This window comes from Colobus angolensis, unplaced genomic scaffold (assembly GCF_000951035.1).
Source record: "Colobus angolensis palliatus isolate OR3802 unplaced genomic scaffold, Cang.pa_1.0 Scaffold233, whole genome shotgun sequence".
NCBI classification, from domain to species: domain Eukaryota; kingdom Metazoa; phylum Chordata; class Mammalia; order Primates; family Cercopithecidae; genus Colobus; species Colobus angolensis.
This window is the reverse complement of record NW_012115522.1, coordinates 2,273,837-2,291,962: the sequence shown is the minus strand read 5'-3', so window position 1 is coordinate 2,291,962 and position 18,126 is coordinate 2,273,837. Positions and strand designations below refer to the sequence as shown.

Below are 18,126 nucleotides of genomic sequence, written 5' to 3'. Positions count from 1 at the left end.
GAGTCTTACTCTGTCACCCAGGCTGGAGTGCGGTGGCATGATCTTGGCTCACTGTATCCTCTGCCTCCCGGGTTCAAGCGATTCTCATGCCTCAGCCTCCTGTGTCGCTGTGACTACAGGATTATGCCTGGCTAATTTTTGTATTTTTAGTAAAGATAGGGTTTCACCATGTTGGCCAGGTCTCAAACCCCTGACCTCAGGTGAGCCACCTGCCTTGGCCTCCCAAAGTGCTGAGGTTACAGGTGTGAGCCACTGCACTCAGCCATATATTTTATATTCTTATGAAATACAAAATATATGTATGAGGCCAGCTTTCCCAAACCTTTGCTCATATGTGCTCAAACAATAAATGACCAACTGGAGTAAGTGAATAAAAGTTGCTTAAGAAATCTTCTACATATTTCAAGGTAACCTCTAACCTGGACATTCTAAATTATAGTTATTCTCCAATCACTACATTTGTTTCTAACACACTGTTGTTTCTCTCACATCAAGAGAGAGAGCTAATCACTCACTGCCAACACAGTAAGAGAGCAAGTAAGTTCTACAGGTAGCAGGTGATGTGACTTGCTACAAGCAAAACTGAAAATAGCTTTAAAGGAGAATGGTAACGATGGCAGGCTGACTCCGTGACTTCCAGCGTGATTCCAATTCCTCCAACCTACGTGACTCTGCCTTCACCAAACAGCAACTAACAACACTGGATAGCAGACTTCACTGGATAAAAATAAGAATCACCACAGGCACTTATAAATGCAGATTACAAAGTCTCTCCAAGTTAGCTATGGGTTCCCAGGGCAGGCCGAGAAACTGTTTTTTAAAACAGCTCCCTTGATAAATCTGACAGACAGTTCATGAATCACACTTTGTGAAACAATGATGCAGAAGTTTAGAACTGAATAACACACACAATAATGACCCACTGGTTCAGTTCTGGTGGATCTCTGGGGAAAAAAAAACACCAGGAAAAAGAATCACTGCCTACCTCAGTCCCCACAGGACTTAGCTCCTACAGTCATAGATTCATTTCACTAACTCTCAAGCCCCACCATGTGCCTAAATACAATTTAAACAGCTGCAAAATCTTGGTTTTAATTTTACCATCTACTGTGTATGCTTATTTATATGCTTATATAAAGCTAGAATTTTAAAAATTACATATCTGCATGGCAGCCTGATAAAACTAATTCCTTCTCCCCTGAATATATGCATTCATACACTTAGAGAATTCTTTAAATAGTTAAGTCTCAGACAACTCACTTGGATTTCTGCAACTCGAATGTTTAGAAGAACGTGGAGAAGCTGATGTCAAAAGACCTATTTGGACAACAGAACTTGCCCTGTATGTGTTTTTGAATGAGTATAAATAAACCCTCATTTATCATTTTCTGCTGAGTTAACACCTATATAAGGCTGGAAACTGCATTTCCAATGGGGTTCCCATTCACTATTGCATAAGAGCAGCTTCCTGATTGTTTAGAAAACCTTTTCGCATTTGCTCTAACACTTACCCTAGGGCTGGGTAAAGAGTTTTAAGAAAAACGGAAGTAAGATAGGTGATCACTTTTCAGTGAAAGAACAGGTTATCCACAGTAGAGAAAACAGAGGTTGAGAGGGAAGGGCACTCATGATACAAAATTGTTTGAAAAAAAGAAATGAAATCAAGAAATAAAAATAGAATTACATTTTCTACTTGGCAATACACAAACAACACTAAGTGCACTTCATAAATTTTACTACTGTTGCTCTAAGTAATATTACCATAAATCACATTAGCAGTGTCCTTGGCACTTTTTAAAAGCAGAAAGGAGGGAGTGTGTCTGTAAGTTTAAACAGCTCTGTTATCTCTGAAGAGCGTGGAGGAGAAATGACTGACAGCTGTTCCTGGGTTTAAAAACCTGGTTTAGCCCCCACCCGCGAGGCTGCGCCTCCACCTCCAGCCAATTTGGCGCAACACAGAGCACCGGTTTATCAGAAAAACGTTCACGGCTGCTTTCTCGGTGCTTTTTACCTGGTGTGCGAGCGGAGATGGCCGCTTGCCCCTCTTCTCATCGCGGACAGGAAAAAGAGACTTGAGGAGCTTTGGCATCTGCGGCACGAAGGATTTGACGGGATTCAAGTAGGATGCTGCGAGGTTACTGAGTCCTGCCCATGTTACAGGGGAAACAGATAAAACATATACAATTACATAGACATCTTTTCCTGTACATTTGCCAGACATCACTTGTCAGCAAATCTAACAAAAACCAAAGGTATCCTTAAAAAATATTAGAAAAACACAGTATTATTGTAGTTTCCGTAATTTCCCTCAAACATAGTAATGTCCCTTTTTCAATTAAATAGCAGTAACTGGGGTGCTGCCAAAATGCTCTAGTGCCAAAATGCTCAGTGTTCCTATCAGCATCAGAACAGCAATTCACCTCTATCCTGTCAATAATTGGCACAAGCATTCACTTGTGCCCTAGAATAAAATGGGATTGATTTTTAAGTCACACTGCCAATGACACACATGTATAGCTCTCTGTCTAGACTTTAAGCTCTTTGAAGTCAGAGACTATGTCTTATTCAATCTAATTTTTCATAACTATTTACTGAAGGACGATGATGAAACTGACCTTTTGGGAAAAGGGTAAACGGTAGTGTTTGAGTTATTTATTACAAGTCAGGGAGAGATGCCCTGAACAACTTACGTTCTTATCTACTGTTAATTTCCAAAGGCTGGGATCAGAGGTATAAACAGGTCATACTTATGATATACTAAGATTTCTTCCCCCTATTAATTTATAGTAAAATCTAATCCCAAGTCATAAGTGATGAAAAGCTGTATTCACATAACATTTAGAAATGAACAAGCAAGTCATCTTAAGGAATACATTTGCCTTAACAGATGCACACAACTCCCCACAGATCTCTACTCCACACTAACCCTGAAAGGATTCCAAATTTACTGGCAATTCAGTTGGTAAATGGATGGATACAGCTGTAAGGTTTCAACATTTTACATAAAGCAGTAGAATATTAAGTGTAAGCATACTGCAAAAAGTTAAGGATATACATTGTAATCATGAGGGCGACCACTGAAAAATAAAGCAAAGAATGGCTATACTGTGCCAAGAGATAGATACGTCATACCTCAGTTTAGAAAAGTCCAATTATTTACAGCAAGGCAAAAACAAGGATGAGAAAAATAAAAGAGGGGAGACAGAAAATAAAATAAGTTTAAGATGAATAAAGATCCAAAAAGATACAATTATTTCAAAGATGAGGAAAAAAATTACAATCTAGAGTTCTTTATCAAATTAACATTCTAGAGTAGTGATAATCCCTCATTAAGTAAAAATCTAGCCAGTAATGAATCAAAGGCCACACATATCACTAAATGAAACCATCAGACATTATGTGTCTCCAACCTTCCCACCACACATCCACACCCAACCACCCTACCACACACATCCTTCTCAAATCAGCTGAATTGAATCAAGAATCTAGCCCTAACTACCAGTTCACAGGCAATACAGGGGATAGAACTGCGTTTCAACAGTCTCACGGGAATGCGACAGGAAAAAATAAGAATGAACAGAGTCTGCTGTGCAAGAACCTGGCCTACTATACCAGTCTACCGTACAAGAACCTGGTTTCTTCAACAAACACAATGCATGGTCGTGAAGTATTTCTCACCAGTAAAAAATAAATGACTAATGCAAGCAACAATCTGGAAGAATTTAACATATATGATAAGCAAAAGAGACAGACACAAAAAGGGCATACATCGTATTGGCTCCATTTACGAAACTACAGAAGTAATCTAGAGAAGCAGTCATCAGAACACTGGCTGCCCACAGGGAGTGGGAATTAACTGGAGTCATGTCAATGTCCTACATTTTCACTGGGGTATGAATCACATGGGTATGTACAAATACATTTGGTAAAACTTATTAAATATGACCCACAGTCAACAAAGGAGTCAATGAAAATAGACCATGAGATGTCTAGACACTGGATTTAATAGAAAATGACTTTAAGGCAGCTTTCTTAACAAAGTCCAATGATGCAAAGGAGAATACAGTCTTGACAAGTGCACAGACCGGGAATATCAGCAGAGAAATTAAAACCAGAAAAGCAGCAGCAAATGGAAATTCTAGAACTGAAAAAAAAAAATAAAAATGACTGAAATGAAAAAAATTCCCTGGATGTGCTTAACAGAGCACTGGAAATCACAGAAAAAAAATTATCCAACTAGAAAAAATAAAATTAAAAGATAAAAAAAAAAAAAATAGAGCCTCTGTGACCTGCAGGACAATATTAAACAATCTAACCTGTGAGTAATTAGATTCTCAGAAGGAGCAGAAACAGACAAAAGGATTGGGGGAAAATTTTAATGAATAATGTCTAAACATTTCTCATAATTGCTGAAAAACATCAACTGACAGATCCAATAACTTGATAAGCAAGTTAAATACTAAGAAAACAATACCTAAGCAAATCATAGTACAATTGCCACAGATAAAGAGAAACTTCTGAAAGCAGGCAAACTAAACAAAGATACCACACTGAGTGGGAAGTGACAAATGATGGCTGAATTCTCAGCAGAAAACAAGGGGCTGGAGATGAGGAGATGTCTTTGAAGTGCTGAAAAAAAAAAACCTCCAACTCAAGAGATCCCTATCCAGTGAAAATATTCTTCACAACAAAACAAAACAGTGAAATAAAGATACTTTCAAAAAAGGAGAGCATTTTTCTCCAGCAGGACTGTACTCTAAGAAATACTAGGCTGGGTGTAGTGGCTCACACCTGTAATCCCAGCACTTTGGGAGGCCGAGGCGGGTAGATCACCTGAGGTCAGGAGTTGGAGACCAGCCTGACCAACATGAAGAAACCCTGCCTCTACTGAAAATACAAAAATGAGCCCGGCGTGGTGGTGGGTGCCTGTAATCCCAGCTACTCGGGAGGCTGAGGCAGGAGAATAGCTTGAACCCAGGAGGCAGAGGTTGCGGTGAGCTGAGATTGAGCCACTGCACTCCAGCCTGGGCAACGAGCAAAACTCCATCTCCCAAAAACAAAACAAACAACTACTTCTTCAGGCTAGAAAAAAAGAAAATCAGATCAAAATAAGACCATCAGGAAGGATTGGATACTGCCAGAAATAATCTGGAAAAAAAAAAATAAAAGATTATCCATTTTTTCTGTATTCTTTCAAAAGACAAGTAGCTTTTTTTTTTTTTTTTTTTTTAAGACAGAGTCTCACTCTGTCACCCAGGCTGGAGTGCAGTGGCATGATCTTGGCTCACTGCAACATCCGCCCACCTCCCAGGTTCAAGCGATTCTCCTGCCTCAGCCTACTGGGACTGCAGGTACCAGCCACCATGCCTGGCTAATTTTCGTGTTTTTAGCAGAGAGAGGGGTTTCACAATGTTGACCAGGCTGGTCTTGAACTCCTGACCTCTGGTGATCCACTTGCCGTGGCCTCCCAAAGTGGTGGGATTACAGGCATAAGCCACTGCACCCAGCCTGAGGTTTTTTTTTTTTTTTTTTTTTGAGAAAGGATCTCACTCTGTCGCCTAGGCGTGAGTACAGTGACGCAATTGTGGCTCACTGCAGCCTCAACCTCCCGGGTTCAGGTAATTCTCCCACTTCTGCCTCCTGAGTAGTAGGACTACAAGTGTATACCACCACGCTCGGCAGATTTTTGTATTCTTTTGTGGAGACAGGGTTTTGCCTTGTTGCCCAGGCTGGTCTCAACTAACCCACACCTTGGCTTCCCAAAGTGCTAGGGCTACAGGTGTGAGCTACTGCACCTGGCCTACAAGTGGCTATTTTAAAGCAAAAAGAATAATGTCATAGAGTGAGGTTTGTAACACCTATATATGTAAAAGATGAAACAACAGTACAAAATAAGGGGCCTAGAGGAACAGGTCAATGACTTACACTGTTGCATGGTTCTTGTATTGTGAGGTGAGGGATGACATCATATGAACTCTAAGCAGATTTGGTAAGTTAAGGATGCCAAGTAGGGTTTCTGAGCAAAGAATTTAGCAAACAAATACCGGTGTCCAAAAAAGCAAAAAGAGGAAATAAATGAGATACAAATTGTTTTTTATTAACCCAGAAGAAGGTAAATAAGGAGTTACAGTGAAACAAAAAACAGAACGGCCAAGTAGAAAACCAATAATAACATGGCAGACCAGAATGGGAGGCACTGGAAGGGGTGAAGCATGCCAATTAAAGGGCAGGAACTATGAGATGAGATTCAGGGGGAAATAACTGGACCCAAACAGATGGTGTCTACAAGGCAATCACTTTTAATTCAAAGACAAATACAGGCTACAATGCAAACAGTGAATAAATTTGATGTAGTTATATATAAATGGTAGGTAAGAGAGATTTCAAGATAAGCGTATTCCCAGAGATAAAAGGGGCATTTCATGATAAAAAGGTCACTCCATCAGGAAGATATAGCAATCTTAAATGTGTGTGTACCTAATTTTCAGAGTTTCTAAATGAATGAAGTAAAAACTGTTATAAAGGGAAATACAGATAATTTTCACAATCATATTTGGATATCTAAGGCCCTCTCAAGAACTGATAGAATAGGTCTCCACCAAATCAGCAAAGATCCAGAGGATGTGAACAAGGCGATAAACCACAGTGACCTAATTAGATACACATAGAACACCATGTCCCCAAACACAACAGTGCACATAGAATATTAACCAAGATAGAACACAATCTGGAATACAGATTACTCCCAAATATAAAAAAGAATTAATGCTAGTTGATAAGTCATGGATCAAAGCAGCAATCAGAGGGAAATTTTAAAACACTCTGAATAGAATGAAAATGAAAGCACAACGTAACAAAATACGTAAAATGCAGAAAAATTTAAAAATACAATTGCAATACAAAAATTAACAAAGCCAAAAACTGGTTCTGAGATTAACATATCTGATAAACTTGTCAGTAAAGTATTCAAAACAGAAAATAAAAATTATCAGTATCAGAATAAAAAGAAGGAACATCACAAGAGATCCTATAAGTATTTAAACAATAAAGTAAAGTAGCCAGGCACGGTGGCTCATGCCTGTAGTCCCAGCACTTTGGGAGGCCAAGGCGGGTGAATCACAAGGTCAGGAGATGGAGACCATCCTGGCTAACATGGTGAAACTCTCATCTCTACTAAAAACACAAAAAGTTAGCTGGGCATGGTGGCACATGCCTGCAGTCCCAGCTACTCAAGAGGTTGAAGCAGGAGAATCACTTGAACCCAGGAGGCAAAGGTTGCAGTGAGCCGAGATCATGCCACTGCACTCCAGCCTGGACAACAGAGTGAGACTCCATTTAAAAAAAAAAAAAAAAAAGGAAAGTGATGTTTATGAAAATAAACTTAATAACCTAGATAAACTAAGAAACTCCTTGAAAGAAATAAAACCTATGATAGGTGACTCAAAAGGAGACACAAAGATCTAGATATTCCCATACTAAAGAAACTTGCCGGGCATGGTGGTTCACGCCTGTAATTCCAGCACTTTGGGAGGCTGAGGGAGACAAATCACCTGAGATCAGGAGTTTGAGACCAGCCTGGCCAACATGGTGAAACCTCACCTCTACTAAAAATACAAAAATTAGCCAGGCGTGGTGGTGGGTGCCTGTAATCCCAGCTACTCGAGGGGCTGAGGCAGGAGAATCGCTTGAACCTGGGAAGGGAAGGTTGTAGTGAGCCGAGATCACACCACTGGACTCCAGCCTGGTTGACAGAGCAAGACTCCGTCTCAAAAAAAAGAAACTCAAGTCATAATTTAAAATCTCTCCACAAAGAGGATTCCAGGCCTGGATCATGTAACTAAGGAATTCCATGAAACATTTAAGGAAGACGTAATACTTCATAAACTCTCCCAGAAAAAAAATGAGGAGAAATATTTCCCAAGTCATTTTATGAAGCCAATGCAATTATAACAAAACCTAACAAAGACATGAAGATGAGAAGACACAACATTACAGATATTTACTATAGAGCACAGACACAAAAGTCCTTAACATAGAGGAGCAAAGAGAGTCCAGCAATGCACAAGCTAACACATCATGATCAGACAGTATATATCAGAGCAATGCAAGATCAATCCAACATTCCAGAGCCAATGGAACTCAACCAGTTAAGAGGAGAAATGAAACAATTCGATGGACATTATCTAGTAGAACAGCGGCTGCCTGGCAGGAAATCCTACTTTAAACTTTCTGAAAGATGCTCAGATTTCTGACAGTAATTGACAAGTGAAAAGATAACTTACCTGGATCTGGAGAATGATTATTTTGGGGAGAAACAGAGAGCGTGGGAGCAGGAGCTATTCCTCTGGAAACTGTGGTTTGGGATACATCCTGCTGACTTTCCCACCGGCCCTAGTAAAGACAAAATTGGCAATTGTGTTTCAAGTTATTCAATTAACCAAATAAAAAAAAAGTACAGATACTCAAGAAAAAAACTGTTACATATTACTAAAGCTCCTTTGAATATAAGCTTGATTACATACGCACTTTTTTTTTGTTTTTTCTACTTTAAGAGGCAGGTTTCTCTCTGTTGCCCAGGCTGGAGTGCATGGGTGTGCCATCATAGCGCATGTAACCTCCAACGCTCAGACTCAAGCAATCCTCCCGCCTCAGTCTCCAGAGTAGTGGGGACCACCGGTCCATGCCACCACGCGAGGCTAATCTTTTTATTACTTTTGTAGAGACGGGATGTCACTATGTTGCCCATACTAGTCTCAAACTCCCAGCTTCAAGTAATCCTCCTGCCTTGGTCTCCCAAAGTGCTGTGATTACAGGTGTGAGCCACCATGCCTGACCAGCACTTTTCTCCTTGTCATCCTGCTTATTTTATTAATTTCCCCAACAACAACAACAATAATGCCCCCCGCACACATTTGGACAGCCCCTCCATACTGCAATTTACAGTCTCCCATTAAGCTCTGTCCTAACATGTTTTCTACTCTGCGCATCCTGTTGCCTCCCACAGAATACAGACATATTCCTTCCGCAATTCTCCCTTCGGTTCTGCTTTGAGACCACTTCTGCTCTTTTGCCTCAAGATACCCTTTTTCACTCAGTTCTCCACAGAAACCCACGAACAACTCTGTAGTCAGAGGGTGTCTCTTCTCTCTACTCCCAGACTGTGTTTCCACTCACTCACATATAGTGCCTAACAGTAAATATTACCAAACCTCTCATTTTAAATAGATATTAAAGATATATTACAGTCAAACCCAAGTCAAATAATTACAAATTCTCAACAATGAAAGTCTCTGAATTATCAAATTTTATTGTACTCTCAACTTATTTGTAAATACCCATTAAAGACATTTCATCAGCTGGTGGATTAAAAGACCATTCCAGGCTGGGTGTGGTGGCTCACGCCTGTAATCCCAGCACTTTGGGAGGCCGAGGCAGGCAGATCACGAGGTCAGGAGATCAAGACCATCCTGGCTAACACCGTGAAACCCTGTCTCTACTAAAAATACAAAAAATTAGCTGGGCGTGGTGGCGGGTGCCTGTAGTCCCAGCTACTCGGGAGGCTGAGGCAGGAGAATGGCGTGAACCTGGGAGGCGGAGCTTGCAGTGAGCGGAGATAGCGCCCCTGCACTCCAGCCTGGGTGATAGGGCGAGACTCCGTCTCAAAAAAACAAAAAAAACAAAAACAAAACAAAACAAAAAAAACCATTCCAAAATTCATGTTGAGCCACAAAAATAGTGATACCATCAAAACACTTTTAACTTCAGCCCTATCTAGGGAAGAAATAAACCCCAAACGTTGCTTGCTTGTACTAAAACTGGTAAGAGATGAGACCAAATCTTTTAAATGCTTTAAGTTCCCTTTGATCACCTGATAATCACTGACTTCTTTACCACTGTAGTTTAATAAACACGTGAATATGAGTTTGAGCTAGCGCTGCACAGATGAATAACCCTAACAATTAACTCAAGGTTGGTTGGTTGGTTGAGACTGAGTTTCGCTCTTGTCGCCCAGGCTGGAGTGCAGCGGCGAGATCTCTGCTCATGGCAACCTCCGCCTCCCGGGTTCAAGCGATTCTCCGGCCTCAGCCTCCTGAGTAGTTGGGATTACAGGCATGCACCACCATGCCTAGCTAATTTTGTATTTTTAGTAGAGATGCGGGGGTTTCTCCATGTTGGTCAGGCTGGTCCTGACCGCAGGTGATCCGCCCACCTCGGCCTCCCAAAGTGCTGAGATTAGAAGCGTGAGCCACCGGGCCTGGCAAGTTTTCTTTACTAATTGCCCTGAACAGCAGGATGGGGACAGTGAGTTCTCCGCTGCTCTTGAAGATGGATTGTGGAGGAAGGGCCTCTTAGGTTTCAGAAATGTATTGGAAACTCATCTGCTTTTAGTAGCAACCTAAGTACTGATCATAAAAATCAATAAGCCCTAAGTGATCTGGATCCTGTGAAGAGAATGCCACTTTTCCCTAGGAACTCTCTCAGCACTTGGTATCATTTTTTAAATTGGTGTGATGGTCAGGATTGATTAGGAAGCAAGGAGAACAAGAGAGACAGGAACATGTGATCAGTGAGACTGTGAGCTCTGAGATACTTGACCAGAGGAGTGCTGGCATCCCCATGAATCACATGCTGATTTACATACTTGAATGTTTTGTTAATTTCTGCATTTACATTTCATGATCTGTCTGGGAAGCTGTGGCCTTGTGTACCCCGGGATATCACCATTAGGTGACTGAACAGAGGTCAGCCCTCCGTGGAGTTTCTCAGAGGAAGAAAAGCCACCTGCTTTGTGTACAGTGGTGAGCTCACACATGGCTGTTCTGAAGACAGTTTACTTAATTTGAGAGTATTTATTTTCATATTTTAGATTTTCTTTGTTTGGCAGCTGATATGGCTGCAGTCTATCCCTACGGAAAACTAAGCCGGTGATCTGGAGTCGGTACCTGGGCTGCTTGACGTAGAATTGGGCAAACAACAAATCATGGAGGTGCCACCTCTTCCCCAAGGCACACCCAGGCCCCGACAGCTTCAGGGGCAGTTCTTCCCAGCAGGCACCACCCAATCAGAACAGAGCAGTAACTCCATCTCATTTACTCAAATACTGCAAGTGACAACACTGAAAGGGACACAATGCATAGATCCTGCTAGCCCTGCGGAGCATGACAAACGGAGACACAGCTCACTCTGCCCTCTACCTGAATAGTCATCTTAACCTTGAGGAACCTCACATGCTCCCCCTCACCCACCTATTCTGATCCCTCTGTTCTGAGACAGGGACCTCAAATCGCACTGGGATGGAACAGGCTCTGCTTCAGAGGGAGCAACCAATGCGGATGCTAAACTGGATACCACGCGCTTCCCTCCTCCAGCTGATGCCTACATCTCTGCGGAAACGCTCCACTGGAATTACTCACTCGATTTTTCTCCTGCACCACACCTCCATCCTCTTGACAGAGGTGAAACCTGTAGTTCAGGGTCTGGCTACACACACTGTTCCCCAAGGGCAACGCAATGACTATCTTCCCAATACATTGTATATACTTGGCTGTCCTAGAGTTATCCTCCCTTTACTGAAATGTCGGGGCAGATTAAAAAAAAAAAAAGAAGAAGAAAAATGAAGCAACCCAGTTCAATGTACCTCACAGGGAGACGAACTCAGGACCATGGACTAAAAAGGACTTCGCAGGATGCTGGAACTTCTGGCTCTCTCAATAGCTCAGATCTAAAACTGAAAGAGTATGATATCCCTGTTTTACTTCTCCTCCAGTGATCTACACCCCTCCACCTGAAATCGAAAAAGATACATCTCTGATCTGTCTCCAACATCCCGCATGTCTACCACACTTCAGAGTCAGCCATGATACAGTTACACAAGAGGGAAGCTGGCTTCATTTTGGATCCTTACCCAGCTTTACTGCCATTAGGACGCATTTGTCCTCGCAGGCAGACTCAAAGAGATAAAATCCTAGTTGACACTGAAGTCACCGGTAGCCAGCACCATGCTCAGGGGCAAAGTTGACGAGGTAAGAACACAGGAGGCACCGGGGGAGGGCCTGACTTGGTCCCCAGGCACCCCTGCAGTTTCCCCACTCCTGCTCCTCTGCCAGATACAAATTATTTGGGTTTTCTGGGAATGAGTCTGGTTTTGATCAGCAAAGTGACAAAAAGGTAAATAACGAGAAGTGTCAGTGACATTGCGGGTCCAAAGGCAGCTTCCACTGCAGCTGGAAGAGGAGTGACTCATGCTTGGCAGCTCCTCCCAGGGCTCCATGAAACCGTCACGGCTTTCAGGAAGGCGATGGAGCCAACACAAAATTCAATTCTGCTAACTGGATATTTGTTCACGCTATTGACTAATCTTAATTTCCTCAAAAACTCCAATCAAAAGATGACAAACATACAACCTTACGGACTTATTAAAAATAAAATTTCTCCTAAAATAACTTTGGAAATAAAAATGGTTTTGTCAAAAGCATTTGTCGCACTGCAGAAGACCTCAATGCATAGCTGACTCCGGGGTGGAAAGACCAGTGACACGCCGAAATTCACCCTGCACCTCAACTTCAGCCAGTCTTGGCAGACACTCATAAAAAGCCTGCTAAGGTTTCATTATACCTAGAGGAAATATCTGTACAATAATGACGAAACACCCGATAGCAATAAATAGCAACACTACTTCAATCAGGGATCGTATTTTATATTTTTAATTGAAAGACTTATCCCAAGAGTGATTTATTTTAGGCCCTATGGTGAATTTCGCATTTGGAATAGTTAATCAAACTATTTTTTTTAAATTAATTAGTTCATCAACTCAATCTTGGTGAAGTTCAGCAAAACAATTCCACTTTTCACATGTAGGGGCATCGACAAACAGAGGAATGGAAAGCAGGCTGGCCTTATTCCAAGTCTTATTAGGCCAAACTGTGAGTTTGTCTTTAGAACCTAACCACTTCCCTCTCGCCTCCCACACCCCTAATCCTATCACACAGAGAGGCATCTGCCTCCCTGCCCACTTCACAATGTCTCTCATGCACCCAACTGAGAAATCTTTGCTATGATATTAACTGAAAACTAAGAGGCCCTCACCAGAACCTCCCGGTGGCCTCTCTCTGCTTCTAACATTATTCCAACTAACCTGACCTGACTGCTCCCGTGTGATGTGATACAGAACACACAGCACGACAGACCCCACCATCTACAGTTCTGATTTGTAATCAGCATCAGAGAGATGAACGTATGGATTAATGGAAGGGACCCCAAAAAGGTCTGCAAAGCAGACATAACTAATGTCATTATAATTGTCAATGATTTCAAAATGTATTTTCTAGCATTCTCAGCATCATCAAGTCCAGCTTAAAGTTACATTTCTGACTCAACTCTCCTGTACATTCAATATTTTCATGCAAAGAAACCAAGATGGTCCCACTGGGCACAATTCTGGTGTGAAAAGGTCACCCAGAGCACCTTCACCATGGTTTGCTCCACTCACCCTCACCCAAGCTTCTAGGTTTCCAAATGTTTATTATTTATTTTAATATGAATTAACTCCAACTCCTCACATTCCAAGACCTTCTAAATCCAGTAGGATGCCTTAATTCCCGGTCTTTTTTGACAGATAAATACTTTTATAAACAGCCTTGGACCCAGGTAACAGGGAACATTTGCAAGGCATCACTTGTACTGGTTGTACCGACAGACAGACATACTGCCATAGGTATTTTTACAAAAGGGTAAGGGTTAGCGGATCACGAGGTCAGGAGATCAAGACCATCCTGGCTAACATGGTGAAACCCCGTCTCCACTAAAAAATACAAAAAATTAGCCAGGCGTTGTGGGGGGCTTGTAGTCCCAGCTACTCGGGAGGCTGAAGCAGGAGAATGGCATGAACCCAGCAGCTGGAACTTGCAGTGAGCTGAGATCAAGCCACTGCACTCCAGCCTGGGTGACAGAGCGAGACTCTATCTCAAAAAAAAAGGGGAGGGGGGTGAGGGTTAGTACAGTGTAGAATGTAGTCATCTTCTAAAAACTACAGTTAAAAATGCAGTCATGAGCTGGAGGTAAAAGCAAGCATGGTAAGTTTTAGAGAGTAGGATAGTGCTTGTATCCCACTCAGGAGGAAAGCCTAATGAATTAGTTATCTCTCCCTGGAGCTCTGAAAACTGAGGAATGCAGAAGTCCCCAAAAGAAAAAACAAACAAAAAAACCATGAGTCTGAGATTTCCAATACAACGTTTTCAGTATCTCTCCTCTGGGATTTTGTATGCAGGCTGTTAAGGAAAAAGCAACCGGAGACCTCCTCAAAACACTAACTACAGAAGAACAAAAACTTCCAACAAGTTAAAATGTTGGAAAATAAGACTTTAAGATCATCTCTTCATGTGGTCCAAAAGCCAAATAATATAAAAAGGTACACAGTGAGATGTCTCCTCCTACCTCTACCCTGACTTGCTGACCCACTGCATCCTCCCACCCCCATCTCCAGGCAGGTAAAGGAAAGATGAATCCTTACAGCTTCTCATTTACATGCAGGCAAATCTATAAGCAACCCTCCCATTACAGACAGCAGTATATTGTTCTGCACTTCGTTTTTAATCACTCAATATATCCTGGCAATCTTTTCATATACTTGAAAGGGTTTCTGGTCATTTTTACAGCTGCATAGTGTCCATTGTGTGTGTGTGTAACAATGTTGCCACCAATGCCCTTGTACATACTACCTGTGTAAGCATTGCCGCGTTAAGGAGTTGTAGGATCCTGAGCATTCTGTGTGTTTAAACACTACTCCCTCCTGAGAAGTGCTGCTACAGGTGGCCCACAGCACTTTGATTTTAAGGCAATGCCACACAATATTTAAAGATGTTTTTCCTTGTTTCATTTAAAAGGCCACAGGGAGAGTCTCTTGTTCCCTGCTGCTATGGGGGTAGAGGGGTGTTTCTTAAGAAAATAGAATTTAAAACATTTTTATTTTCCCTAATAATATTTCAGGATGCTCTATTTTAGGTAAGACCACTGTGAGTCCCTTCCACTGAAAATGGGGAAGCTGTTCTGCATCCCTTACAAGGGGATCTGGAACCAAAGCCCCTTGGGCTAGTCTTTTTCTCCTCTATCACCTGAACTTGCTCATCTGTTAAGGTCGATCCATACAACTCTGTTAAAGAACATTTCTGCTTCACTTCACCCTGTGGAGAAACAACAATTCTCCAATTCTGACACACGGACATTCACCTAACTGGCTGAGCTGACACGTGGTGAGCCCCATGGTGCTGAGGCCCTGGTATCCATGGCAACCTTCCAGGCTTGTGGGTGCCAAAAGTTTCCACGGCTGAACTGGAAGCAAAGCTAGGACTGGCAGGCTGGCATCTCTGTCTCTCCTGACATACTTCACCATTTCTCAGAGGATGAGACTGCCATGGTTGGGGAGAGCCAGAGAGGCCAAAATCTGAGAAGGACCGCGAACCACTGCCATCCTTGAACAAAGGGGCACGACCTTGTGAGCACTATGACCAGGGCTTGAGATGTACATGAAACAGTGCAGAGAGATGCATCCTTATGCCTGCGCTGGCACTGCCACAGGAGGGGCAGCCGAGCAGCCAGAACCCAGGCTTTCCTCATCTTCGCTAAGTTACCCAAGGACCCCAAGGAACCAAGAACCGGAAGTAGGAAGGTCCAGAAGCATTAACACAACTGTGTAACATTATAGTTACTTGCCTAATATGATTTGTCCTGCTAACCCTCAGCCCTCAGCACGGAAGGCACCTTGCACAGGCACACAATGAGTGCTGCAGTGTCGCATCTGAAATGGTCTCCTCCATCCTCACCCCATGCTGTCTCTGAAGCATCTGGATGGAGTCCTTCCTAAAACACTCCTCCCCTGGACTGCTGAGACTCCCTTGGCCCTGTCTTCCTTCTTCCCTGGTGCCGCCACCTCAGCACCGTGGCCCTAAGCATCACCACTGCCTTGGCGCTCCCTAGCCAACCCAGCCCCTCACTGTCCCCACTATCCCCTCGGGCTCCCAAACCTGACTTCAACTCAGACACATGAGACCCTCAAAAATGGAACCGAATCATTTCTTCCCCAAGCCTGCCCTACAGTTCATCTCTCAGACCTATACACTGCCGTCCAAAACCCAACGTCACCCAAGTCCCCTCACATACTTGGCCTCTGCAGGATTCTAGAGTCCCCCTCTCAAACCCATCTGTGTCTCTCCTCCTCTCTCTAGCTATTTCTCCCCTAACCGGTCCCTCCACCCTCCAACTCAAAACCATTCTCCCCCATGTTTGCATTGATAACTGCATACATTTATACCATATAGTCCCCTAATGCAAAATTACACACCACAGCCAGGGACAGGGTGGGACTCAGCTGGACCATTAAAACAAACTTTCTAATTCACATGTGGCCATGGTACTGCTCTGTTTTCAATTCCTTCCATGGTATTCAACTCCTCTGCCATTCGTTGGGCCATGACGTCAGGATGCCAAAAATAAGGCCCCATGTCTCTGGATTCTGCCCACAGACTCCCTCTTTTTTTTTTTTTTTTTTTTTAAGACAGGTTCTCTGTTACCCGGGCTGGAGTGCAATGTTGTAATCATAGTTCGCTGTGGCCTCCAACTCCTGGGCTCACACGATCCTCCCCCGTCTTAGCCTCAAGTGGCTGGGATTGCAGGTGTAAGCCATCATACCTAATTTTTAAAACGTTTTTGCAGAGAAGGGGACTCCCTATGTTGCCCAGGCTGTTCTCAAACTGCTGGGCTCAAGCCATCCTCCCACCCGGGCTTCCCAAACCACTGAGATTACAAGCATGAGCCACCGCGCCCAGCCCATACGCCCTGTGCTTGACTCCCACCACGTGTACTGTCAAGAACACAGCAAGCTGGTTCATCCCCAAGCCTTCCTTCATACAGATCCTTCTGTTCACAGTGTTCCTTCAGCTCCTTCCCTGCCTGTGTGGACCTCAACGTCATCCTTCAGGGAAACGCTTAAGAATGGCCTCCGCCCTGCAGCCTCCTGTGAGTCCTGTGTGAAGCCAGTGGGGGGTCCACGCCCTCTGCCGTGCCCTGGCTCGGTTCTAATAGTGTCTCTGCTCCTTTGTTCTATTTTTCTGGTGTACGTGAGGGACAGTACTTTTCTTTGAAGTAGATTCTATTATGTTCTGTTATTGTATCCATTTAAAATAAGGAAACTGGGCACAGTTTTTTTTGGTTTTTTTTTTGGTTTTCTTTTTTTTTGAGACGGAGTCTTGCTCTGTCATCCAGGCTGGAGTTCAGTGGCACGATCTTGGCTCACTGCAACCCCTGCCTCCCGGTTCAAGCAATTCTCCTGCCTCAGCCTTCCGAGTAGCGGGGATTACAGGCCTCTGGTACCAAGCCCAGCTAATTTTTGTATTTTTAGTAGAGATGGGGTTTCACCATGTTGGTAAGGCTGGTCTCGAAATCCTGACCTCAGGTGATCCACTGGCCTTGACCTCCCAAAGTGCTGGGATTACAGGTCTGGCCAGAGTTTTCTTAACAGAAGAAAAACAGAAGAATTTTGGCCACTTCTTTCAAGGAACTTATAATTGTAGATTTGGGTTAGATGCATTTCCCAAAAAAATGCAGAAAGTCGTATTTTTCTTATATTTTCCTTAAGATATTTTACTTACATTAAAAAATCACGTACAACCAATTTTCAAAAACTCTGCTCTCCTCAGGTAATCACGACCGATGCTAAACTACAGCTAATCGAACCTATCACTGGCAGAGAACAAACAAGCATTTAAACTTCAGCACCCTTACAGAAACCCATGTCCATGCAGGGCTTCAGCGAATGGGTGAGCTGGGCAGCAATTTGCATGTCAATAAACATAACATGTATCATAGTGTAGGCAAACTACTCATAATCTAGATCTTAAAAAAGAGTCTACAGCCGGGAGCAGTGGCTCACGTCTGTAATCCCAGCACTTTGGGAGGCCAAGGAAGGCAGATCACTTGAGGTCAGGAGTTCGAGACCAGGCTGGCCAACATGGTGAAATCCCGTCTCTACTAAAAATACAAAAATTAGCAGGGCGTGGTGGCGAGTACCTGCAACCTCAGCTACTGGGGAGGCTGAGGCAGGAGAATCACTTGAACGTGGGAGATAGAAGTGGC

At 43.0% G+C, this 18,126-nt stretch overlaps 1 protein-coding gene across 1 annotated transcript in view; it reads right to left on the bottom strand.

Moving 5' to 3' along the window:
* The window catches only part of KIF13B (kinesin family member 13B), a 231,979-nt gene that overhangs the window by 23,551 nt on the left and 190,302 nt on the right, over positions 1–18,126 (bottom strand). The window contains exons 37-38 of the mRNA XM_011944608.1: positions 8,283–8,391; positions 2,012–2,145 (exon numbers count right to left, since the gene is read on the bottom strand). Of these exons, the coding sequence (XP_011799998.1) occupies positions 2,012–2,145; positions 8,283–8,391 (243 nt within the window). The remainder of the gene's footprint in view (positions 1–2,011; positions 2,146–8,282; positions 8,392–18,126) is intronic.